The sequence below is a fragment of the Hirundo rustica genome, chromosome 22 (assembly GCF_015227805.2).
Source record: "Hirundo rustica isolate bHirRus1 chromosome 22, bHirRus1.pri.v3, whole genome shotgun sequence".
Taxonomy (NCBI): domain Eukaryota; kingdom Metazoa; phylum Chordata; class Aves; order Passeriformes; family Hirundinidae; genus Hirundo; species Hirundo rustica.
In genome coordinates this window covers 1,147,098-1,173,026 of record NC_053471.1, presented here as the reverse complement: position 1 = coordinate 1,173,026, position 25,929 = coordinate 1,147,098, and the positions used below count along the sequence as shown (strand labels likewise).

Here is a 25,929-nt window from a genome sequence, read left to right as displayed (position 1 = left end):
TCACCTCACCCAGGAGCCAGCAGCCCATAGCCAAGGATCCTTAGGCAGATAGCAATAATTCCATTTATCTCCTGGGACTAGGGAGGCTTTTCCCCTTTTCCAGGGTGGCCACTTGGCCAGGGAGGTTGTGGTTTGAAGTATTTGGCTGTGAGGAAAAGCCAGGCAGGGGGTGACACGGGGCAGCAGGGCAGTGCTGGGTGTCCAAGGCTCTCCGCAGATGTCTCTGCTGTTGTTGAAGGCAAACTCACTCATGTCCCACCTGGGAACTGGAAAATGCAGGGGTGGAATCCAGAGGGGGAATAATCCCTGTTGTTTCCTTTCTTTTAAAGGAAAAGTAGCTTTTCTGCTGTAAAATAACAGTGGGAGATCATCCAGGATGTTCTTTCCAATGAACTTCTGCCTGTGCATTTCTGGGATTGGCAATAGCTTCAATGGGGGGAATATATTTAATTTCTTAGTTCCATTCCCTAAAATAATTTTCCTTGGAAGTTGTAACACAACGCACTGGAGCTCTGAAAGGGCACAGACAGTTGAGCACACAGATCATATTTTACCCGGCTTTTGTTTGTGTCTGAAGCAAAATGTTCCATCTGAGGAGCCCAGCAGACTCTTCAGTCCAAAACTGCTTTTGCTTTTTCCTCCAGCTGATGGTATTTTACCCAAATGATGTATAAATTTGCATCTTTTCTGCTAATTGTCTTTCCCCAATCTCATATTATTTTAGCAATTATCATGATTTTACACGACATTGTGAGTCCAGTGGGGAAGTTAACAACTGGAGGAGTTTTAGGGGGGAAATGAAGTTAAATTAATTTTTTTCTTTATTTTTTTCCACCTATGCTTGCATTTAGAGGAGCTGTTGGCCATAGGTCTGACTCCAGATCAGATCCTTTACTGTTTATCTGTCAGATGTCTTTTGTAATTTTTTTATCTGTTGTTACTCTTTTAGCAGGAAAAAGCAAAATCATCTTTTTGCAAAATCGCACTTTTGCAGTCGAAGCAGCTCAATAAAAAGTACTTTCAAGGGCAGTTAATTGAAAACGGAGCAGAGTCACATTTTTAAATTTAAAACACTGCAGGTGAAGTGATTTTTTTTCTTCCTAGACATATTAATAATAATAACAACAATATTAATAATAAGCCGTGGTGCTTCAGCTGCTTTGAGGTGAGTCGGAGCAGGGCTGGAATCCAGGATTCTGTATCCATGGGTTTGGCTCCTCCCTGGCTGGGGTTTGGGGTTGATCCCCTCGGGTTTGAGGAGGAAAATCTGCTTTTGGAGGAGCAGCTGGGGGTGAGCCCAGCCCTGGCCGCGTTTGGGGATCTTTGTCCTGGTTTTGGGACACTCAGAGCCTCCATTGGCGCCGCTGGGGAGGGAACAGGGAGAAGAGGCCGGATTGTCCCCTCGTTAGTTAAATCCTGTTAATCACTGACTGAGGGGAGCTCTGCCTTGTCCCTGTGGATGTTGTGGGGGTGACACCTGGGGCATGTCCCAGCCCTGGCTCCCTGGGCTGGGGTGTCACCTTCCTGGTGATCCCTGGAGGAGCGGAACATCCCAGAGCGTGGTGACAGTGGTGGTGCTGCTGTGACAGTGAGCGACAGCGACAGTGCTGCTGTGACAATGCTGCTGTGACAGCGACAGTGCAGGTGTGACAGTGGTGGTGCTGCTGTGACAGTGAGCGACAGTGACAGTGCTGCTGTGACAGCGACAGTGCAGGTGTGACAGTGGTGGTGCTGCTGTGACAATGACAGTGGCAGCAGTGCTGACAGTGGCAGTGCAGGTATGACAGTGGCGGTGCTGCTGTGACAATGACAGTGGTGGTGCTGCTGTGACAATGACAGTGGCAGCAGTGCTGTGACAGTCGCAGCAGTGCTGACAGTGGCAGTGCAGGTGTGACAGTGACAGCGCTGGTGTCACAGTGCTGCTGTGACAGTGATGGTGGCAGCGCTGCTGTGACAGTGGCAGGGCAGGTGTGACAGTGGCAGCGCTGCTGTGACAGTGATGATGGCAGTGCAGGTGTGACAGCACTGCTGTGGCAGTGGCAGCACTGCTGCGTGTGGCAGTGACAGTGCTGCTGTGACGGTGGCAGTGCAGGTGTGACAGTGCAGGTGTGACAGTGATGGTGGCAGCGCTGCTGTGACAGTGATGGTGAAGGTGTGACAGCACTGCTGTGACAGTGATGGTGGCAGTGCAGGTGTGACAGCGCTGCTGTGACAGTGGCAGTGCTGCTGTGACAGTGATGGTGGCAATGCAGGTGTGGCAGTGCTGCTGTGACAGTGACAGTGCAGGTGTGACAGCGCTGCTGTGACAGTGACAGTGCTGCTGTGACAGTGATGGTGGCAGTGCAGGTGTGGCAGTGCTGCTGTGACAGTGATGGTGGCAGTGCTGCTGTGACAGTGATGGTGGCAGTGCAGGTGTGACAGCGCTGCTGTGACAGTGATGGTGGCAGTGCTGCTGTGACAGTGATGGTGGCAGTGCTGCTGTGACAGTGATGGTGGCAGTGCAGGTGTGGCAGCGCTGCTGTGACAGTGAAAGTGTGACAGTGACAGTTCAGGTGTGGCAGCGCTGCTGTGACAGTGGCAGCGCTGCTGCGTGTGGCAGTGACAGTGCAGCTGTGACAGTGACGGTGGCAGCGCTGCTGTGACAGTGCGTGTGGCCAGCCCGTGCTGCTGACTTGGTGAAATCCTGCTGCAGCCGTTCCCTCCCTGCCTCTCCCCAGCGCGGCTCCAGCCCCAGCACTCCGATAGATTTGTATATTTATGGTTCCACGATTACTCTTAATTGCTGCAGATATTGAGTCCGCCAGATGTTGGTTGTCTTTTCCAGCGCGGGCTTAGCCGCTACTAAGAGTTGAACTGGAAAGAATTGTTTTACCTCAGGATGGTATTTCACTGGGAAGATTAATAAAGTCCACTTGGCAAAGAGATTATCTTAAATTTGCTGCAGCTGGGGAGGACAAAGATTATCATTGTCAAAGGCAGCGCGCGTCAAAACTCACTGGGGCTTGCTTTTTTTACAGAAGGGAACTTAATAAAAATGTGCTTAAGATAAGCCCTGGAGGAATGTCTGAGAACTTTTTAAGGCTAAAATATCAGCAGTAACAAGATGCAAATGTTCTGCATAGACCCAATCAAAAACAAATAATGTTTTCATCCCCCTGGAGGAATGTAACCAGCGTGGCAGACCTGTCCCTGCCTCGATTGGTCACAGGGCTGGCAGGAACAATCTCTGTGGAAAGCCACCTCTTTAATTCTGCTATTCCTGCTTTTTTTTCCCCCTGTTTTAGAGGGATAATTATTTTTCAGTGTGGCTTTTCACAGGAATTCCGGATTTTCCACCGCTGCCAGAGCAGCTCGGTCTGGGGGGTTTTTGGCTGCCCCTTACAAGATGGGAAGTTTGATATTAAATGCTGGCTCCGATGAAACCTGAGACTCAGGCTTGAAAAGCCCCTTTTTTTCCCTGGGCTGAGAGAACGGTCAGTTTTCCTGGTGGAGGAGGGATAAAATTGCCTGATGTGGAAAAAAAAAAAACTTGGCTGTGTGGCACAAATATCCAGCTGTAATTGCTGGGTGGAAAGTGGCACTGCTTGGAGCTGTGCAAGTGAAGCACCGTAAGAGTAATATTTCCTTAAATAATTCCGTTTTTTCATCCCAAAATGCTGCTGCAGAGACGCACGTTTAGGGTACAAAGGGGTATCTGGAGCGCTCTCACAAATCTCAGGTTTATTTATTTTTGGAAATAAATAAAGTAGATGGAAACTGGGACTTCTGGGGTTGTAGGGAGGCAGGAGAAGGTTTGGGAGGAGGGGAGGGTGTTTCCCTCTGATCCTGCTTTCTAGCAGTGCTCCACGCTGGGGTTGGGGCTGTGCTTGGAATATTTAGTAGACAAAGAAAACTCAGCCTTCAACTGGTTTGTAATGGGAGGGCTGAGTGTGTTGTGACTGACTTGAAGGAGCTGTTGCTATTCTGAACTTCATGTTTAAATTAGAATTAAAATAATGAGTTTGTAGGTGAGCTAAGTGGGGAGAAAAATCCTCCCCCATCATATTGTGGTTGGAGTTTTAGAGAAACTGGGGCCACCACATTCCTCAAGGAAAAGCTTCTCCTGCTGCAAGGGAACCACAGGACTGTGTGTGTATTTTAAATTTACCTTTTGATTCCTCCTGTGACTCACTCTGGGCAGCTCTGGGCTTTCTGAAGGCAATAAAACCCCAGATCTTCAGCGCACACCTCAGCTCTGAGTAGGTCTGGGACCAAACCCCTCAGATAGCTCAGACCTTAAGCCCAAATAACCTCCCCAGATGCTGCAATGTGGGGCTGGGGTGGAAGCAAACACAGGAACCAGTGATTTCCAGCTCTTCTCGTGGAGTTTTGGAGCAGAGGAAAGCTCTGCACCCACCTCCAGCTCAGCAGCTGCTTTCTTGTGGCTCAGGGCTCGTGGTGCTGCTCCGCCAGCTCTCGGGTTGGTTTCCTGCATCTGCTTTTCTCTGACTTAAATTTACTTTTTTTTCCTGTGCTAGAAATACTCGCAGGATGTTGGGGTTTTGCTCTTGCAGGGGCCCTGTGGTTCCCTTCCATCTTGGGATATTCTGATTGTAAGTCTCCATCTTGGTGTTTAAACACAGATTGATTAAATTTTTTTTTTTTTTTTTTTTGGTATGAGAAAGGAAGTGATTTCTTCCGTTTTTTTTTTTTTAAGTTTAAAAGCTTAACAGTGTCAGTGTGTGCACTGCTCAGAGTGACTGAAACTCCTGCGTAGCCTCATGACCTCTTCCCATTAAAAATTACCTTGTTCCAAGAACCCTGAAGGGATTAGTGAGAAGTGATAGTAAAAGGCAATAAATGATAAGAAATGGCACGGGACTGATAACAGCTTGGGAAACAGGGAAATCTTGGAATCAGGGCTGGGTTGGAAGGACCCTCAAAGATCCAATTCCAACCCCTCTGCCATGGCCTTGGGCACTGCCAGGGATCCAGGGGCAGCCACAGCTGAGTGTTTTTCTCACATTTCTAACCTTGAACCTCCCCCTCTTACATCTGAAGGGAAGGAATTTGCCTCCGCTTCGTGATAGATTTGGAATAAGGGACAAAAATAAGGTTATTGTAGTAGGGCGAGGGCAATAGCCTGGGCACACTGAGGGCTCCTCGAATTTCAAATATACTGTCAAAATTCCTTCATTTGGGTCGACCTCTTCTCCCAGGGAACAGCGAGAGGATGAGAGGACACAGCCTTGTGTGGCGCCTGGAGAGGTTTAGGTTGGATAGAGGGAAAATTTCCTCAGGGAAAGGCTCCCAAAGCACTGGCAGAGGCTGCCCGGGGCAGTGGTGGAGTCACCACCCATGGCAATGCTCAGAAAACGTGTGGCTGTGGCACCTGGGGATGTTTTGGCTGCCTGCTGTTGGTGTAGGAGGGTGGGATCTGGTTTTGATGCCAAAGGAATAAAGAACTTGTCTGGTGTTCCCTAATCCCTGGTGTCCCCTCGTCCAGCAGCACTTCTGCTCAGCTCATTATCAGATCACCCTGCTTCAAATTAAACCTGGAAAAAGCTCAGTGATTTACTAAAGTTGATCTCAGGAACCTTGGGAGAGATCCCCTGACTTTTTCCAGTGCCGTGGCAGGAAGCCGGAGGGCGCACACATTCTTACCCCCGCTGGATTTCCGAGGTGCTTTGCTTCGAAAACCTTTTAAAAATGGAATTCTCAGCCGCGGTTTCGAAGGCTCTCCCGTGCCGTTAGCGCGAGCGCCGCTGCTCCACGTGCAGAAATGACATCAGCGGTGGCTCGGGGTGTCCTGCAGGAAGCGAGGGCTGGCAGAGAATGGAGCCCTGTGCCCGCTAACGACGTGTCCTGCTCGTTAGGGACCCGGGCCAGGCTGGAATCGCAGGCACAGAGTCCCTGCAGCCCTTTGTTCCTGCGTCCGTCACTCCTCTCCATGTGACTCCTCTGGCTCTGCCGCTTTGCTGGGCTCCCCGTGCCCCACTTCCCCAAAATTGGGTAATTTGGATCCTTTTCCAAGGGGAGTTTGGGACTCACTGGGTCATGTCGGGGCTCTTCGTGTCGGTGCTGCTCCTTCTTGCTGGGGACGGGTTCAGGTGTCCCTTTTTTGGCTTTTTCTGCCTGGAAAGCTGCACCATTCCTTGCTTTGAGATGCAATTTCCCAGCGTGTGATCAGAGCTTTGCACTGCTGCTGGGTTTAATCTTCAATCTGACGCTCGTTTCAGGGGGTTTGTTCTGAATTTGCACTGAAATCCAGTCAAAAACAAGGCTTGGTGTTAACAGCCTGCACCTCCGTTCTGTGTAACTTCCCAAATCTCTTATTTCTGTGGACAAACCATTTAAAATTTCCCACTCTTAAGCTTCATCCAAAGCTGTGTTTTGTGGTTGTGAGCACTCAGGGGTGCCTGGGTTTATTTGCTGTGCGTGCACAGACATCGGCACCTGGAAAAGCGCTGGAAAACCTGACAGCTCCCAGATCCTGGACTAAAAAGAGGAGGAATTAACTCGCTCCTCTTCATGTGGCCAAGGGGAGTTGGTAATTTGCAGTGGCTCATCCAGCCAGGGAATGCTGAAGGAAGTGATGATTTACTGCAGGGCTGGATCCCCCTTCCCCTTAAATGCAGTGACTCAGGCTGGAATCTGAGATCAAAGGGATCCTGCCTCAGGATCGAGTCCAAATCTCTGATTCCACTGGAAAATGTCTCTCTGCCTGTGGATTCTTACAGGTAAAATTTGTCTCTAAGGGAGGAAAATGTAACTATGCCTTTTTTTTTTTTTTTTTTTTAAATGATGTTCCCTCTGATGCAGAGCACAGAATTTACATTTATCAGGCCCATGTCAGTTCAGTCACAGAATTTAGCCCTGACGAGTCAAATCTGGTTAAAGAGAAAACCAGGCACGGTGTAAATTTACTGAATTCCCTAAATTGGCAGGGGATACATTAATATTGAACTGCAATGGGGATATTTTAATATCAATATTTAATATTTCAAACAGCTGCTGTCATTAAAATTGCTACAAGAAATCCCCCCCCTCTTGCAGACAGAAAAGAAATCAATATTTCCCTCTCTTCCATAAGGCACAGACCATATGCTGAAGCATTGGGCAGTCTGGAATCTTTTCCCAACTCCTTTATCAAATTTTCCCCCCAAATGACTATGCCAGAATCACCTCACCTTGGGCTCTTTCTGCAATTTTTAAAACGCTTTTTTATTATTTTTTTTCCCCCTTTTTTATTATTGTCTTTCAAGAAAAGGAATTCAAAATTCCTTAACGCCCTGGAAAACGCGTTCCCGCTGATCTGTATTCCCCAGCCGGCGCGGAGCTGCAGGCTGGCAGTGGGAGAGCAGCTTTTCTTCGGGGACAAAGTGACCCTGGGGATGTTGTCCCACCTGCAGAGAGGCTGCACGGGGCTGGCTCCCCTCGGGAAGCACCAAGGGAAGTACAGATAAACCCCTTTTCCTTCCTCCTCCTGTCTCTTTGGGGATTCCCTTTGGGGTGGGGGATCCTTCTCCCCGTGGATGCGCGATGCGGCTGGGCTGGGCTCTTCCCCTGCTCGCTTTTGGTGGCTGGAAGGAATTCACTGCTTTCCCGTTTATTATTTAATGGAGTTGAGGGTGGGATCCTCATGTGGGTGCAGCTCTGAGCTGCTCTGGGTTTGTTTCAGCCCTAAAAGAGGCGTTCCCCCCGTTTCCGAACGTGGAGCTTTTTCCTTTTCCCAGCTTTCAGTGGAGCATTAATTACAGTTTGGTCTTTCTCCTGTAAAATTCCCAGTGAGATGCAGCTGCAGGCCCGTGGGCAGGGATTTATTCCCTGTGGGGAGCTGTGGTTTGGGGGGGTTGGGTCCCTGACTCAGCTCCATTCTCCTGTAATTGTGGGGCACTGGAAGGCAGGGGAATGAGGTCACTGCCTCAGTCACTCCAGCCCTGTTCCCTGGCCTTTTACAGTGGGGACAGGCTGGGAGAATTGGGATTATTCATCCTGGAGAAGCTCTGGAGTGACCTAATTGTGGCTTCCCAGTGCTTGAAGGAGCTGCAGGAAATTACGTAGAGGGATTATTTACAAGGGATGGAGGGACAGGAAAAGGAGGAATGGTTTTAAACTAAAAAGGAGACAATTTAGATGGGATTTTGGGAAGAAATCCTTCCCTGTGAGGGTGAGCAGAGAAGCTGTGGGTGCCCCTGGATCCCTGGCAGTGCCCAAGGCCAGGCTGGAACAATCTGGGGTAGGGGAAGGTGTCCCTGCCATGGCAGGGGCTGGCCCTGGGTCAGCTTCAAGCTCTTTAAAACCCAAACCATTCTGGGATTCCATGAAAACTAAGTTTGTACTGGAAGTCTGCTGCTGCCCATCCCTTCCCCTCTACAAATACCCCCTGCTGCCCCTGTCCTGGTTATTTATGTCCCCCACTGCTAAAAATTCAAGTACTAAACAACTCCAGTCCTTGGAAATCTATGCAACTGAGGCAGCAAAAGCACCTGTGTTGTTATTTATTTATGTCCCCCACTGCTAAAAATTCAAGTACTAAACAACTCCAGTCCTTGGAAATCTATGCAACTGAGGCAGCAAAAGCACCTGTGTCGTTTGTGTGAATTGAAGACTGTTCTGCCTTTATAGAAATATTTAAAAATACCTCATCGTGAATTTTATACCCCCGCTGTCACCTTTACTCATTTGCTTCTCTCTCAATGGCAGAGTGCTGTGGTTTCATGGTAACTCTGTAGTCCCCACAGTTAGCTGGGAATCCTGAGCTTTATCAATCTGCCCGTTGTAGCAGGGGTGATTAAAGCAGCCCGAACGGGGGGTACGTTCTGTTCCTTGTGAGGGGGTATTGTGTGTTCAGGTGTCACTGAAGAGCAGTTTCTTTCCTACCTCCTGTTAACGTTTGTGTTGTTACAAGAGTGACACTGCACGTGAAACACCTTCACCTTTGTGAAGGCAATCAAGCCGTTCAAATGCAGATAAGGCAGTGGAGTTATGGGAGCGCCGTGAGGGTGCTGTGTGTTCCTCAAGTGCCGTCAGAGCCCTTGAAGAACAGTTCATTTCTTACCCTCCGTTAATATTTGTGTTGTTACAATCTCGGCACCGCACAGAAAATATATTAACGTTTTCAAAGGCAGTCAAACTCTTCAAATGCAGATAAGGGAGTGGATCCATAGGAGCGCTCTTGGGAGTGTTGTGTGTTCCTCAAGTGTCTTCGGAGCCCTTGAAGAGCGTTTTATTTCTAACCTTGGTTAATCCTCGTGTTCTTACAACCCTGACACTGCACATGAAAGCCACCCGTCAATATATTTACATTTTCAAAGGCAATAAAACTCTGGAAATGTAGATAATGGATCCATAGGAGCACTGTAGGAGTCCTGTGCATTCCCTCCAGTGGCAGCGGAGCCCTTGAAGAAAAGTTTATTTCTTCTGAGGTCAGAATCTCCACACTGCACATAAAAGCTTGCACTTAAATGTATTTACTTTTACAAAGGTCGTAAAGCTCTTCACACAGAGATAATGGATGTGTAGGACAGTGTTGGGAGGCTTTGCTGTGCCCTAGGTGTGTATTCCACCTGTCTTCCTGACTCCTGGGAGCAGATAAGCTTTATCTCATTTTTTTTTTCCCTTTGTTCTTTAGTAGGTTCAGTAAAAGTATTTAGTGCTGGGACAGAGATTAGGGTGAGCCGAGCTCTCAGTTTGGAGTTTGGATCTCAGTTTTGAGGCTGGCTCTTAAAGGCTGTGGTGGAGAGGGAGATAAACCCAAAGACAAGGTGAGGAGGGCATGAGCACTCCATTATTTCTGCTGCTTCAGGCTGGAGAGCTGCAGCAGGGAATGAAAATCGTGCGGTAATGAATTCCAGCAGGTTCCTTTCCGCAGAAGGGTAATCCTGATCTATTATCACTTGGTCTTATCAGGGCCTTTCCCAGTGACTGAGGTGATAACAGCAGTGTGGCTGGGCAGGGAGGGCTATTTATAGACAGCAATTACTCACAGAATCAGAAAGTAAATAAAGGCCTTTTATGAGAGAGGGTGTTCAGCACCAGCGTTCTGAGCCTTGTGCAGGTTCCATCCTAAGAGCTGAGCTCACATTTAATTCCACGCTTCGGTGTTGCTTTACAGGATGGATCAGTTTTTCCCAAAAATGGGTGATTTGCCCGAGTGCTGGGGTGAGAGGAGATGGGGTTAATGTGATATTTCGTGGGGACCTACTGCTTCTCTTTGTGTGGAGCGTTTGGCTGTAGGTGATGGGAGTGGTGCTGTCCCTGGTGGGTTTGTGCCGTCCCAGGGATTTATTTCCTTTCCTTCAGGCTGGTGTGTCCCTGAGAGCAATCCTTCAGGAAAGCTGTCAGACTAAACTGGGCTGGATTTCCAGATCTGGGAATTGGGGACAGCCCTGGTTTGCTCCCAGGTCACACCGAGACCTGTCCTGGCTCAGCCTCCTCACCAGAGACCTCCCTGGGACTCCCCTTGCAGCAATTCCAGTGCCAGGAAATCCTGACTCCGTCTGGAGAGCAGGAGACCCATGGCACCACCCAAACATCCAGATTCCCTCTCCACCAGCCTGCCCCGAAGTCACAAGGCAGTTGTGAAACAAAATCATCCTCACCCTACATGGGAAAGCTTTCCTGTAGTCACGGGCCTGGTGGACAATTCCTGGGAGCTGTGATGGAGGAATCTTCCCTGGAGTCATGTGCAGCAGCTGAGATAATGCACTATTTTCACTTGGCAGCCTCCAGGAGAGCTTTCATGAGGTGTTTATAGGGAAGAGAAAGGAAAAAACATGCCACAGAAGTTTGCCTGGACTTTCCGACAGCTCAGATCTTATTATGGCCTTAAATCCCTCCTGGAACTCCTTGTCTGAGCTGCCAGAACTTTGGCAAAGTCTCTGCTGGTGCTCAGAGGCCTCGGCAGCAGTAGGAGGTGAGGAATTACAAAGGAAATGTCCTGAGCACCATAAAAACACAAATGTATTTTTAAAAGGGTGATGGTGTATATTAGAGCACGCTCTTATGTCACCTCCTCAGAGCGGCTGCCAGGAGCTGTGTGGAGTTATTCTGCTTTGTTAGAGCATGTTCTTGATTATGATTTCAAATCTGGTTTGTTGTGGGGTTTGTTTCTCTTATTCTTGCTCCTCCTGCCCGAGGTGCCTCCTCTGTTCTAGTATTTTTATCAACTCTGGAAGCCTCCTGTATTCTGGGGATTAAAAAAAAAAGCAAAACAAAAAACAAACCAGAAACAAGAACTGAGAATTCAGGGTAAAAGATGAAGGAAAGGTGAGAGAAGGGAAAATGCAGGTATATGTGGAAAAATATGGGTTCTTCTCATGCTACTTAAAGAGTTGAGGGAGAGCCTTGAAAATCATCTCAAGACTTGTTGTGGGTTTTGTTTCGAAGCTCTTGAGGTGCTTGGCCTCCGAAGTGAGTCCTGCCAAAGCCTCCTGGTGCTGGTAATGCCCTTCAGGACCTGTGGGATTCATTGCTGGGTATTCTGTGTTACCCGAAAATTCGCGTCCTGAAGGGGAGGTGAAGGAACAAGAGTTTGAAGCGGGGAGTGGAGAAGCAGGGTGGGAACCCTGCTTTGGAAATCTCAGGATATCGAGGTGGGTCACATTTCTGGCGGGCAGGGTGGGAGTTCCGAGTCACGTTTGCTTGCAAAGAACTTGTATTTATTACAAATACTTGCTTAACGCTGCCTTGGGTGCAGGTCGCAGGGCATGGAGGATTTTTCCTAAAGTCCTCACATGGGCAAACCCTGCATCTTTATTAAGACCCCGTTGAAGGCCGCGATAAGACCTTCGTAATCCTTTTTATTCAACTTTTTTATTACAATATATTTCTTTTCCTATTAAACTTGGCCCAGGCGCTCTGGTGCCTGTCTCCTGCTGGTTTCTTACATTCGATGAACCGAGGAGCGCGAGGCCGTTTCCACATTTCCCCGAGCAACGGCCGGGCTTGGCGGCGCTCACCCCGCGTCCCAGCCGCCGTCGCCTGCGCCCCGCTTCTGCTGGGAGCTCCCTCGTAAACAACCCCAACGATCTCCAATTTGCTGGAGCTGCTGCCCCGTCCCGTGTGCCGCCAGTAATGATGGGCCTGAGCCGTCCAAAGGGATCACACGGCTGTGCCGGGACACGGGATAATCACACGCTGTGTTCCTCCCCTTTGTCTGCCCGGGGTCTCTGAAGCTTCTTTTGACCTTCCCGTTGAGTTTCTCACGTTAGCACTTGCGCCAGAAGAATTGGAGATGATGAATAGTCCGGGCCATGTGATGCCTTAGGAGTCGGCGTTAATATTTGTCGGATCCTGGGCTGCTTTAGTGTAGAACTCTAAAACTCCCCGGCCTGTCAGCTGCTGTGCTCCCGTTTTTTATTCAGACAAAACAGTTCCTCTCTGGGCCTGAAACACAAGGACACCTCACAGTCTCAGGCCCTGAAAAGTATAAACAAAATGAGTTATGGTGGGGAGCAAACTGGAGCATAAATTACTTCATTACCTGAAGCGGTAATTGGAGGATTAACCCTTGAAATTGTCTGAAAAACATCGTGACCTGGGAGGCTTCTGACAGCTCAGAGTGAATCTGTTTAATGAATCCTCACTTTTATTCTCTTAGCCTCTGTTCTAGGTAGCCATCCCAAGGCATCACCGGGGTGAAATGGGATTTAAAAGCACTGGATGGGCTCCTTCATCCTGCCCTGCTCTTGCAGGGTTGGCAAAAAATGCTCCTCAAATGTCTCCAACTTCATCTCGTTTGTTCAGGGCTGCCTGGGCCTGGCTGCCAGACCCTCATAATTGAATTTAACCCCGCTGCATCCCATAGGTGGGGAGTTAAACACGGAGCACTTTCTCAGTGGCAGAGAATAACTGCTTTTGCGACTTTTTTGGGAAGTTTTTTAAAAAAATATTGACTTAAATCAGTGCTTTCTTCAGGCTCAGCATCTCTGTTCTGTGCCCTTTGCCGAAGTTTTGTAGGATCTTTTGTGGCGTTAATGATTCTAAAGCATCTGCTGCCGTGTTTTGGTAGTGTTTTTTTCAAAGAGCATGGTCATCAGGGAATTTATTCAGCTGAATTTTCCCAGCGGTTTTTTTATATTTGCCTGTGCCACAGTGTTGGGACAAAGCACCTGAACGCGCAACGCGCTAAATCCCATAAAACTGCAGCTTGTCAACGGGCGGAGCTGGAAAACAAATGTAAATAAATGTGTGTGCGTGAGGGGCTGTCGTTAATGCAGGAGGTTTTGTGGCGCTTCTGTTTGCTGGAGGTTCCCTTCCGTGGGAATTCAGCATTTGATAATTAACTCGTAGCCAGCAGCGCTGCCAGCAATGTAATCCTGTGCTTTTCAGATTACCTGTTTGCAAAGGAGTCGGCGTAATTACTTTATCTGCAGTCGTGACAACGCTTGTACAGGGCTGTGACGTGCTGTGGGGCTGCTCCCTGAGCTGTGCCCAGCGTTCACAGCCCTGGAGAACATTCCCTGGATCCCTCAGTGGCACGGGAGATAAGGATTTGGTAACGTGCAGGGAGGAGCGTGGAGCTGCTCTTTTGGGAAAAGAACGGTTCCATCAGAGTGGAGCTAAAAACAAGAGTGTGGTATAGAGACTGCTGGAGCTCTGGAAAAATGGGATTTCTTCCCAGTTTTAGCTGAGTTCTATGGAACTTGCCCTTTCCCTTCCATGGCAGGGGTTGGAATAAATCTGTCTTTAAAGTCCAACCCAAACCATTCTCCCTTCCCTCTTTGTTCTCCAGTTGTGCCAGTCCATGAGTTCCCAGCAGCACCCTGAGCCCCCTCAGAGGTAAAAATAAGAACACCAGCACAGGAAAAAGCCTTGGAAATGTGATGCCATCCTCCCAAATTGAAAACAGGATGTGCCCGGTTTAAATTTGCTTTTTGCTGTTAAAAAAAGTCTATACAGAGAAAGGAGAAAAAAAATAATTGGCTAATTCAGTTCTTTGGCAGCTCACACGTCCCTGGTCTGTCTCTGGTGGCTCCAAAGAAACGGGGGCCAGTCTCAGAAATTGGAAGTTTAAAGTTCATCGTCATATTTCCCTTCTTTAAAATTTCCTAGGGGTATCTGCCCTTGGAGATTTTCCTCTTCTCTGTGCTGCACATTTTCCCCTTCCCCGCTGATGTTTTTCGTCCAGCGTTATACCATTGATGTTTTTCGGATTGTGGACTTGTTTGTCCTTGTTCTCTTGGCTGCTTTTCCATGATTTCCCAGAGATTCCCTCTCCCCCAAAGCAAAGGGCCGGGCCAGCCCTGCAGACCTTTGCCCAGGCTGCTGTTTCCCACAAGGTTCTTTTGTTGCGAGCAGTTCTGGGTTGCTGCCGTCCTGGAAAACGGCTGGGAATGGGAGGCAGAGCTGGACAAATCCCTTTCCCTGAGGGCTGCTCTGCCTGCCCCAAAAACTGCATTTCTGCTGTCAAAAACTGCAGCACGTCCCCACTGCAGAATTATTTGTTCGTGCTTAAGAGCCGTGCGTTTGTTCAGGGCTTGTAAACACTGTCAGCAAGGTTTTGACAGGAGTGAAAAATGAATTTAAGTCGCTGCTGCTGCGGAGGGAAATAAAACCAGCTTTGGCTCTGCCTGCAGCCTGCCAGGGGTAAAATAGAGGGAGGAAATCTTTCCCTGTGAGGCCCTGGCACAGGTTCCCAGAGAAGCGGAGGTTTCCTGATCCCTGGAAGTGTCCAAGGCTGGGTTGAATGGGGCTTGGAGAAACCTGGGACAGTGGAAGGCGCCTGCCCATGGCAAAGGGATTGGAGCTGGCTCAGTTCTAAGGTCCCTTCCCACCCAAACCATCCTGGCATTCTGTGAAATGCAGCTGGGTCTGTTTTCTTGTGGTTTCGGTGCTGGGGCACAGATTTGCAGAGGAAGAGACAGACAGCAGAGTTTAGTTCACATTCTGTCTCCGTTATCACATCACAAATTACAGCCTAAGCCTTTCTCCACACCTGGTGGTGTCTGATCAGCCAGAGCAGTTTATGACTAACCCCAACTCCTTTCTCTGCAGGAAACGTCGTGTTCCTGCCGTGGCACAATGGTGGGAGGTGTGATAAAATGTACTTTTAATTGCACTCCAGTTTCTTGAGTATGGATGCTTTATTTATAAAGGCTGCAGAGGCCTTTTATGGTTCTGCTGTTGGGGATGTAACTGCTCTGAAGCAGCTCTGATTTCCTGAGCTCGGGAGCAGCAGAAGTACCAGGCTGCAGTGGAAAGATGCTCACCTGTGAGCTTCCATGAAACTTTGGGAAGGGATTAACTAAGGAATTCATTTCCATGGCCAGGTTCTCCTCAGGAGCGTGTTCTCGTGGCCATCGTGGGTGGGAGTTGTGGCTTTGGACACTTCTCATGGGTTTAACCTGGTAAACAATGTTTAAATTCATTTGTAACTGTGGGATAGGCACATCAGTGATAACCAGGCTGGATTCTGTTGCCTTCAGCCTGATCTTTCTCTCCAGGAGGATAAGAAATGGGGTTAGGGAAGGCAAGCGTGGGCAGCAGATAGAAGCAGCTGAGCTGTACAAAACTTTTCTGACGAGACTTCTCCTAGGTGCAGAAGTTGTGGATCCTCCTGTGGAATCCAGGCTTTGAAACCAGATTTTCCTTCACTTGTCTGAGTGTGAGACTGAAAAAAAACTCAAGTCCATAATTGTGCAAGGCCAGGGGATCCTGCAGGGGCTTCCTCTGTCGTATCAAACATAGAGAACACCTCAGAGCAGCCTCACCTGCCGTGCTGGGCCCGTTCTGAGGGAGTTTCTCGTGCCCTAGTGAATGGATTTCTGTGCAGGGACAACAAGAGGGATCCTGAGCTAATCCAAGATTCCAAAGGCAGCTTTAGCAGAGCCCTTCCAGAGCAGTGGAAGAAGTCGCACGGGAGCGGTGACTCGGGGCTCTGCAGGGTGTCTGAAGCTGCCCTGGGAGTTGCACAGCTCCCTGTGGATCCTCCTGCTCCGTTGAGAGCCCCATAATTTTCCCTCTGAAGGAATGCAGGCACGGCTGCTGCTTTTACTTGATGTTGTTGACCTGTGGTGTCATTAAACCTGGGTTTTGTTTGAACAGCCCGTGTGGGCAGCGAGGAGACACAAAGGAACCTGCAGATGAGTTTTATTGTGGTTCCAGGAACAGGCTGGAGCATCTTCCTCGCTGGGTGTAATCAGGGGGTGTAATTAGGCAATGTTTTCCTGTAGAGTAACTCCTTTTAGCAATTTTCTTCACAAGGAATTGCTGTTCAAAGGTCTGCTCACTGCTTTAAGTAGAGCCCAGGTCTAGAATAAGGCTTTAACATTAAACCTCTCCTTTATGGTGAAACACCTGCCAGGAGCAGTGCAAATGGGGCAGGTTCTGCTTGTAGAGGTTTGATTTCTCACCATGGAGGCTCAGGTTTAAACTCCCCCATGGCTTTGATATTTGGGAAGTTTTGCTCTGCAGAGATTTGATTTCTTACCATGGAGGCTGAGGTATAAACTCCCTTGTGGCTCTGATGTTTGGGAAGTTTTACTCTGCAGAGATTTGGGGTCTCACCATGGAGGCTCAGGGATAAACTCCCCCATGGCTCTGATATTTGGGAAGTTTTGCTCTGCAGAGATTTGGGGTCTCACCACAGAGGCTCAGGTATAAACTCCCTTGTGGCTCTGTTGTTTGGGAAGTTTTACTCTGCAGAGATTTGGGGTCTCACCATGAAGGCTCAGGGATAAACTCTCCCATGGCTCTGATATTTGGGAAGTTTTGCTCTGCAGAGATTTGATTTCTTACCATGGAGGCTGAGGTATAAACTCCCTTGTGGCTCTGATGTTTGGGAATTTTTACTCTGCGGAGATTTGGCATCTCAGCACAGAGGCTCAGGTATAAACTCCCTTGTGGCTCTGTTGTTTGGGAAGTTTTACTCTGCAGAGATTTGGGGTCTCACCATGGAGGCTCAGGGATAAACTCCCTTGTGGCTCTGCTATTTGGGAAGTTTTGCTCTGCAGAGATTTGATTTCTCTCCATGGAGGCTCAGGGATAAACTCTCCCATGGCTCTGATATTTGGGAAGTTTTGCCCTGCAGATATTTGATTTCTCTCCACGGAGGCTCAGGGATAAACTCCCCCATGGCTCTGACGTTCGGGAATTTTGATGCTGGAATGGTTTTTGGCAAAGAGCTGCTGTGGGAGGGGGTGTTGCAACAAGCAGAAACACAACCTCACTCAAGTGCTGCATTTTCTGTTCCAGCCAGGCTCTAATGGAATCAGCCCTTCCCATTAAATTAATATGTTTTCCATGGGGCCCATCAAACATTTAATTTGCTTCAATGAGGCTGGGCATGTTGGATCAACATGATCAACGCTTGGGATAATCAGGAAGAATTCCCGGTGTTTTACAGCATCTTAAAAATGCTCATTTAGACAGATGTAGCAATTGTGAAGAATCTAATGGGGTTGGTGCAATTTCATGTCTAATTTAGTGCAAAACTAAGACTGGAAGGAGAATGATCTCTTAGGCATGGATTCCAAAATCAGAGAGAATGGTGAATTGTTCATTTGTTTCGGTGCTTTTTTGTTGGTTTGTTTGTCTCTTTTGTTTTATTTAACAAGACCAGGAGGTTGTGGTTGCCCTGTGCCTGGAAGGGTCCAAGGCCAGGCTGGATGGGGCTTGGAGCACCCTGGGGTAGTGGAAGGTGTCCTTGCCCATGGCAGGGGGTGGAATGGGATGATTTTTAAGCTCCCTCCAACCCAAAACACTCTTGGATTCCATGAAAAGTAAAGAAGGCTTCATAGAGTTCTTTTTTTTTTAAATGAATTCCATCTTGCCTGGTTCAGCTCTTTCGAGCTCCTGGAGCTGTTTGTGTTACAGCCCTCTTCCAGCCTCAGGAATGGTTTGGTGAGTGGTCAGAGGTGGATTACAAAATGGTTGAATGGACCCTGGCACTGCAGCAGAAGTTTGGTGTCGTGCGGGCTTCTCTGAATCTGTTTAGAAGGTCTGGAACACGATCCTTTCACATGGCAAACAGCAAAACCCCCTGCCCAAACAGCACAACCCCTGCCCAAACAGCAAAGCCCCTGCCCAAACAGCAACCCCCTGCCCAAACAGCACAACCCCTGCCCAAACAGCAACCCCCCTGCCCAAACAGCAACCCCCTGCCCAAACAGCAACCCCCTGCCCAAACAGCAACCCCCTGCCCAAACAGCAACCCCCCTGCCCAAACAGCAACCCCCTGCCCAAACAGCAAACCCCCTGCCCAAACAGCAACCCCCTGCCCAAACAGCAACCCCCTGCCCAAACAGCACAACTCCTGCCCAAACAGCAACCCCCTGCCCAAACAGCAAAACCCCTGCCCAAACAGCACAACTCCTGCCCAAACAGCAACCCCCTGCCCAAACAGCACAACCCCTGCCCAAACAGCAAAGCCCCTGCCCAAACAGCAAAGCCCCTGCCCAAACAGCAACCCCCTGCCCAAACAGCAACCCCCTGCCCGAACAGCAACCCCCTGCCCGAACAGCACAACTCCTGCCCAAACAGCAACCCCCCTGCCCAAACAGCAACCCCCTGCCCAAACAGCACAACCCCTGCCCAAACAGCAAAGCCCCTGCCCGAACAGCAAACCCCTGCCCGAACAGCAACCCCCTACCCAAACAGCAACCCCCTGCCCGAACAGCAACCCCCTACCCAAACAGCAACCCCCTGCCCAAACAGCAAACCCCTGCCCAAACAGCAACCCCCTGCCCAAACAGCAACCCCCTGCCCAAACAGCACAACTCCTGCCCAAACAGCAACCCCCCTGCCCAAACAGCAACCCCCCTGCCCAAACAGCAACCCCCTGCCCAAACAGCACAACTCCTGCCCAAACAGCAACCCCCCTGCCCAAACAGCAACCCCCCTGCCCAAACAGCAACCCCCTGCCCAAACAGCAAAGCCGTGCCCAGATTCCTGCCCTGGCCGATGGCAGGGTTGAGGTGTGGATCCTGTTGTGCGAGCAGCCAGGTTTGTTCATCTCAGGGGTCGCTGAGTCCCTCAGAGCTCAGCACACGGGGTCTCACCCTGTGCTGCTGCTGGGTGCTCTCTGCCTGTTGGGATGGGATCTGTGGGCACCTCCTGCACCCCAGGCCGGGGCTGGGCAACAACCAGAGTGTGAACACAGTGAGGGACGCGACATGCACATCGTGGGGTCACAGAGTGCCAGTGTGGGGTCACACAGTGCCACCATGGGCATGGCCTGGTGCTCGGGGCTCTGTGCCATGTCGTGCCATGCCATGCCAGGGGAGGTGTTCCTGTCCCACAGGAGAGCAGGGCTGGGAGCAGCTGGTGCCACCACTGGGACGCTGTGCAGAGAAATCCAATGGTTCTGTTCCCTGGCAGCTTGGGGTGTTTGTGTGTTCAGGAATTGTTAGTTCCTGTCTCCAGGGGCATTTCATGGTTACTGCTCAAGCACTTCAGTTTCCCATTGTGGACTTAAACCTGGTAGCTCTGGAGTCCTTCCCTTCCCTTCCCTTCCCTTCCCTTCCCTTCCCTTCCCTTCCCTTCCCTTCCCTTCCCTTCCCTTCCCTTCCCTTCCCTTCCCTTCCCTTCCCTTCCCTTCCCTTCCCTTCCCTTCCCTTCCCTTCCCTTCCCTTCCCTTCCCTTCCCTTCCCTTCCCTTCCCTTCCCTTCCCTTCCCCCTCAGAGTGGCTCAGACCACAGTCAAAGCTTCTCTTGTTCTTTTTGAAGGTTTTTTTTTTTCTCCAGAACCCTACAAAAAAGGGTCTTCCCGAAGGGTTTTGCTTGTGGAATAAACACTTTGTCATTAAGTATGACTTGATGAATGTTTTATTCCTCGGGGGAGGGATATTTTTAATGAAAGAATAATCCAGTTGATACCATCAGGCGTCATTAACCATCAGCTGCTCTGCTCGGGCCTTTCTGCCTTGAGCAAAAACCTTCTCAACCCAGCATGTTTGTACCTGGTGCCTTCTGTGAGCACGTTGTTTGTTGGTTAAATCAAACCGGACACCTAAAATCCCTCCAAAAGGCGATTACTGAACAGCTTTCGGCAAGGCAAACTTTGTCTAAAACCGAGTTACTGTTCCCAAGGGGTTTTTGTGGATTTGCTGGTCTGTATCCCTGAGCTGGATGTGATACTGGGACAGGAGAGAGGAAGAGGATCCCGTTCCTTGAGTGTGGTTTTAAGGCAGTAGCAAAGTGGTTTGGGGCTCGTGTCAGCGCAGAGTTTGGTGTAATTCCATCAACACTGAGGCTGGAAAACCTGGAGAAGCTTTTAAGGGCTCTTATCCCGAGGTGTCTCCATCTCTTTTTTGGGAGCTGGTGGTTGCTCTTCCGATTTCCGAGGGAACAGAGTTCTCGGTGTGACTCAGCTTTACAAGAACACTGCTTTGAGCGATGCTAATCCTGACTGCTCCTGGTGTTTTGTTTGCCCGATATCCTTGCCAGAGAGCCGGGCGTCCTTTGTTCTCCTCTCAGACGTGAGGCAGGGCTGAGCCGGGGCCGAAGGAATGACGGAATGCCCCTGGAATGTGATGTGTCACATCTGGGAAAAAAAAAAGGGCTTCAGAAAAGTCAGACTTGCTCTTTATTTGCGGCTGGATGGAACTCGGAAGGTGGGGAAAAAAAAAAATAAAAAATCCTGGCTAGGTTTGAAATTCATGCTGCTGATCTTTTTTTAGAAGGAATAACTAAAAATGTAATAAAAAGCCCCAAAGCCTGGGAGCTTTGGAAAGCAACGTTTCTGAGTCAGGAAAAGGATTTTTGGATGCAGCTGGAAACCATCGCAGTCGCCGCGTGCGAGCCAAGAAATAAAAGTGTGTTTGGGGAGCAGCTGCGTAGTTCATACCCTGCTGCAAGGATGGGAAAGCTGCTGGTTTCCCAACCATTTCCCCTTTGGGTATTGCAGGATCGTGGAATATCCTGGGCTGGAAGGGACCCACAGGGATGAGGGGATGGTTACCCTGCTGTGCACAGCCGGTTCTTCCCTCTCCTCGGGATGCAGGGAGCTCCTGGAGCTCCCTTCTCCGGACATTTTGGGCTGCATCCCCTGGTTCTGTCTTGCCAGGGAGCAGAGGGGCACCCCCAGCCTGCTGGGGTTACAGTTTGTGGAAGATTCAGGTGGTAACCGAAGAGAAAAACACTGATTAATATAAACGACCGGGAGAATAATTGAATGTGGTGAATAATAAAGGCAGCAGAGCCATAATTAGCGTTCTCCCAGTGCCCTGACTCCTGGATTTTGGGAATGTGCAGCAGCACAGCTGCCAAGGTCCCTTTAAAGTCAGGTGAGGTGCAACAAACACAGGATGATCACAGGAATGAGCAATCTTCTTATTGTCTCACCTCCCTGGAAGTTGAAATGCAGAATTAATCCTCTGCTCCATTGTCATCCCCTGCCTTCCTGCCAGGCTCCTTCCTCTCTTCCCTGCGAATATTCTCCCGGGGTTTAAGTGTGAGGGGAAAGTAGGATTGGCATTTTGAGCTGGTAAATGAGGTTAATCAGCTTGGTGGTGGGTGGGAGGGACGTGCTCTGGGGTTAAGAGTTTGATATTAATGGTTAGCAGTGCTCTTCTTACCAGACCTGTGAAAATTCCCTTCAGTCAGGCAGGAACTTTTAAAAAAACCTGGTTAAAACCTGGACAGAAGTGGTTAACAATCACCTGCTGGTTTTATTGGTGCTGTAATTCAGAGAAACACGGGGACTGTGGGAGGCTGTGTGGAAGGGAGCACCTTCTCCCCTTCTCCTGGAGACTGGTTCGGGTTTGCTGGGCGGGAATTAGGTCTGCAAATCCCTGCCAAAAGGCACCGGGCAGAGAAATGGAGCTGCTGGGATTCCTGCAGGACAAGGAAGGTTGGTCTGAGCAGACTGGGGCTGTGTAATTCTGGCAGCTGCCGTGGCTGACCTGCTGGAGAGAAACTCTAATCCTTTCTCCTGCCTTTTGGCAGAGTCAGGGAAAACAGGCAGATGACGTTGTCCAAAAATCCCTCCCTCTGCAGAAGGCACAGAAGAGGCAATAATTCAGCAGCAGGGCTGGATGCAGCCAGGATCCCTCCTCCCAAGAGTTAAACCCTTGAGAAGCAGCAGATCAATTTTTGCCGTGTCTGCTCGTCTCCATCCACGACTGGCAGCAGAAGCGGGAGGGATGATTGCCCTGTAACAGGGGAGGCAGCTCATAGATTGCCAATATAATTGCCCGCTTTAATTAATTTCACCTTCTTGCCTCTGATATCGGAACGTGAAAGGCAAAGTTGCTATTTTTATAGCAGCGCACATGTAATTAGTACAAAGCCAACCCAGGGCGCGGAAATCCGAGCTGAAACGTTTGGTGACAAACGCAAATTCCAGCCTAAATATTTTCCCTCTGCTTGGCAGCGGGATCGGTGCTGGTAAAAAGATGCACAACAAGTCCTCCCTGCACAAATGCAGCTCTCACAGGCTGCTGTGCTGGATATTCCTGCCCCACAGCAGCAGGGGATGTCCTCGGAGCTGCATCGTGTCCTTCCCTGCCCAAGCATTCCCTCGGGTCCTTTGCAGGTGGGATTAACTCTGCCCGCTGAAGGCAGAGCTCTGTCCAGGGGCACAGTGCCGCTGTGGGCATCAAATCAGCCTCCACGGGGTCATCCTGCTCTGCAGCCATCACCACGTGCTCTGTGCCTTGGAAAACGGGGTGAATCCAGCAGTTCTGGTGGATTTAGCCACTGGGTTTTCTTTGATGCCGTGGATTTCTGGCCTCGCAGTTCCAGCTGAGCTCTGAGAAGTGTTGGAGTAGCAGCAGAAACGGTTGTGATGGCTCGTGGAGAGTCTCTGCACTGGATTCTTTTTGATTTGTGGTATTTAGAGTTTCTTTTCCAGGAGTGTAATTCCTGTTTTCCTGACAGGCCAGGCAGGTCTGCGGTGGCACCGGTGCCAGTCCAAAGAGGGGCACATGTTTGGCTTTCCCTCTGCCCCCGAACTCAAACCATGTCCATGTTTATGGATGTGTATCATCGCTTTTCCAGTTAATGTTGTCGGATTCTGGGTTTGCTCTAAAGGGTTTCAGTCCTTAAAAACAGGATTTTTTTTTTTTTTTTTTTTCTTGTAAACACTTAAAAGAAATATTTGTAGGACCCCAGAACGATTCGGGTTGGGAGCAGCCTTAAAATCATCTTGTTTAATTCCCTTCCACAGAGCAGGCTGCTCAGAGCCCTGCTAATGACCTCAGACACGGTGGGAGGTTTAATTAAACAGTTTTAGCTCTGAATCCTTCCCTGCCACCCTCAGCACTGAATGTGAGCACTCGGGGACTTGTCCAAGTGCTCTCCTGGCAGTTGGAGGGCTGGGAAGTGACTGGGGCATGGAAATCATTGAGGATTTGGGCACAGAAACATATGGATTGCTTGGACTGAACTGGGAAATTGTACGGGTTTTGATTGACAGGGCTGCCCTGATTCTTTCTAGACCGGAAATTTCCTACTTTATTTGCAAATGAACTGAAAGAGGGGAAATTTAGGGTAGAAATTAGGAAGGAATTGTTCCCTGTGAGGCTGGGGCCTGGCACAGGGTGCCCAGATGAGCTGAGGCTGCCCCTGAACCGCTGCAAGTGTCCAAGGCCTGGCTGGAACAACCTGGGACAGTGGAAGGTGTCCCTGGAATGGGATCTTTGAGGTCCCTCCCAGCCCAGAGCTCTGTGATTCCCCGATTCTGTTGTGTGTGAGAGCAGGAGGAATGCTGATCCCAGTAAAAGTGGAGACAGCTTTTCTTCCCTCACAAACTCAGCGTTCCGGTTCGAGGGGGACCATCTGCTCTGCATTTCCAGTAGCTGTCATCCTCCCACAGCTATCAGAACACTTGTGATTCTCAGGGGAAAAGCGACTTTTCTCCATAATTAACACTTTGCACGCCCTGTCTTTCAGGTGGGAAGAGGAGCTGACGAGAAGGATGAGCCTGGAATCCATGGTGGAAACCTTGCGAGAGGTGAGGTTTGAGCGGTGAAAGGCGCAGGGTTTTCTGCGCCTTTCCTCGTGCTGGTCAGCATTTTATGTGTCTTTTAATTAAAAATCTGCCTTCTGGCTAGAGCAGCTGTGCTGCCACAGAGGACAGTGCTAAGGCTGGGGAGCTGGAGCAGGAAATGATGGAGTTTGTTACAAAGTTCGTGACAAAGCGGGAGGAGGGAGTGGAAGTTACAACGGAGGGTAACAATTCCGAATTCATTCCATTCTAACCCCCTTTCTCCTGGTGCTTTGCCAGCCTGCTCAGGCCGAGTGAGGAGCTTTGCTGGGCTCTCCCCTCTCACCTCCCCGGTGTTTTCCCTTGCAGGAGGCGCAGGAAGCAGAAGCTCTCCAGGAGGAGCTGAATGAGAAGATCGAGAGGCTGAAAGCAGAGCTGGTGGTCTTTAAGGGTCTGATGAGTGATGTGAGTACAGAGGGGCCCTCTGTGGGTGTGTGTGTGCTGCACATGGCTTCATCCTCGGCCAGGTGATTAGCGAGCGCTGCTGTGTAATTAGCGAGTGCTGCTGTGTAATTAGTGATGGCTGCTGGGATCTAATGCATCAGACAGATCCCCCCTTCCCCGCTTCCTGTCTGGTCTGTGTGGAGATGCATTAACTGCTGCTTGCCCCATAAGCAGGACTCTGCCCTCCCCTCCCTTTCCCCACTCTGGGAAAAAAGGGTTGGGAAACTCCCAGGTTGGGCTGCAGCTCCAGCACTGCGCAGCTCCAGCAGGTGCTGGCACGGAGGTTTCGTGCAAGAAAATCCAGTTCCTAAAAGAACAGCACATTGTATGGAATCATGGAATGGTTTGGGTTGGAAGGAGCTTAAAGCTTATCCAGTGCCACCCCTGCCATGGGCAGGGACACCTTCCACTGTCCCAGGCTGCTCCAAACCCCGTCCATCCCAGCCTTGGGCACTGCCAGGGATCCAGGGGCAGCCACAGCTGCTCTGGGCACCCTGTGCCAGGGCCTCAACACCCTCACAAGTGTTTCCCATCTCCCTTAATGAAACTCTGAAAAGAAGAATCCAGTAATCCTGGTTCAGGTATTGGCTTTGTTTCCAGGGCTGGTTCAACCCCATGGCTTAAAAAAAAAAGAAAAAGAAAGAAAAAGAAAGCAAAGGAGAAAAAAAAAAAAAAAAAAAAAAAGCTTTGTTGTCTCAGGAATTTCCTCATGTCTCATTAGATACCGAGTTCTCTTCAAAGCCAGAGGATCTTTTAGGCCCTGACTGGATAAAATTCTTTTGTTTCAAAGTGAGGGCCTGCAGATATCTGGGAAGATAAGCCAGGTGAACATTGAGGTGCCTTTCTCAGTACGTGTGAGGTAGTGCTGAAGCCGCTTGCGTGAGGAATAAACCCTGCTACGCCGATTTATTCTGTAATTTTTGCACACAACAGCCTCCTCCTGACTTCACATAAACCAGCAGAACCCGCTCCCAGGTGTCAAATCCATTCTCTCAGGGCCGCTCGATCCGCTCGTGGGAAATTTGGCAATTAGCTGTGTGTCCTTCTGGTGGTTAATGGAGGGTGGCCGTGCTTGCTTAGAGCCTGGGAGGGAGAGGCCGCCACACTCCGCTTCAGGGAGGAGCTGACGCTGCTCCTGTGTGCAGAAAGGGAGGAGGTGCTGGAGGCAAACATCCTCCTGGGCTCAGGGAAAGTGCTCTGGAAGGGCTGAGGGATCCCGAGGAAAGCACTGGGAGTGCTTGTTTGGAACCTCACTGGGCAAATATTGAAAGACAGAAGTGCAGGATGTTGGCACGTGGCTCTTTCCTTCCTGCAGATAAGGATCACCAGCTTGGTGGGTAAGACTGTGTCCAGTGTGTCAGCGTTGAGAGATTTATTTTCCTCGGTGTGTGTGTGGAAAACGCAAATGTCCGGAGGTGGTTCACGGGGGCTGGAGGAGGCTCTGTGTAAAAATTTAAACCAAAAAAACCTCAAACTCCAAAGGTGCTTCACTGTAATCATTTAAAACAACAAAAAGGTGGTAAAAGGCAAACCAAAGCAATAAAAAGCCCAAAGGTTTCCTCTTAGGAAGGGGAT

The 25,929-nt window shown here is 49.7% G+C and overlaps 1 protein-coding gene across 1 annotated transcript in view; it reads left to right on the top strand.

Moving 5' to 3' along the window:
* IFFO2 (intermediate filament family orphan 2) overlaps positions 1 to 25,929 on the top strand; it is a 43,012-nt gene that overhangs the window by 2,723 nt on the left and 14,360 nt on the right. The window contains exons 2-3 of the mRNA XM_040084520.1: positions 23,817 to 23,877; positions 24,220 to 24,315. Of these exons, the coding sequence (XP_039940454.1) occupies positions 23,817 to 23,877; positions 24,220 to 24,315 (157 nt within the window). The remainder of the gene's footprint in view (positions 1 to 23,816; positions 23,878 to 24,219; positions 24,316 to 25,929) is intronic.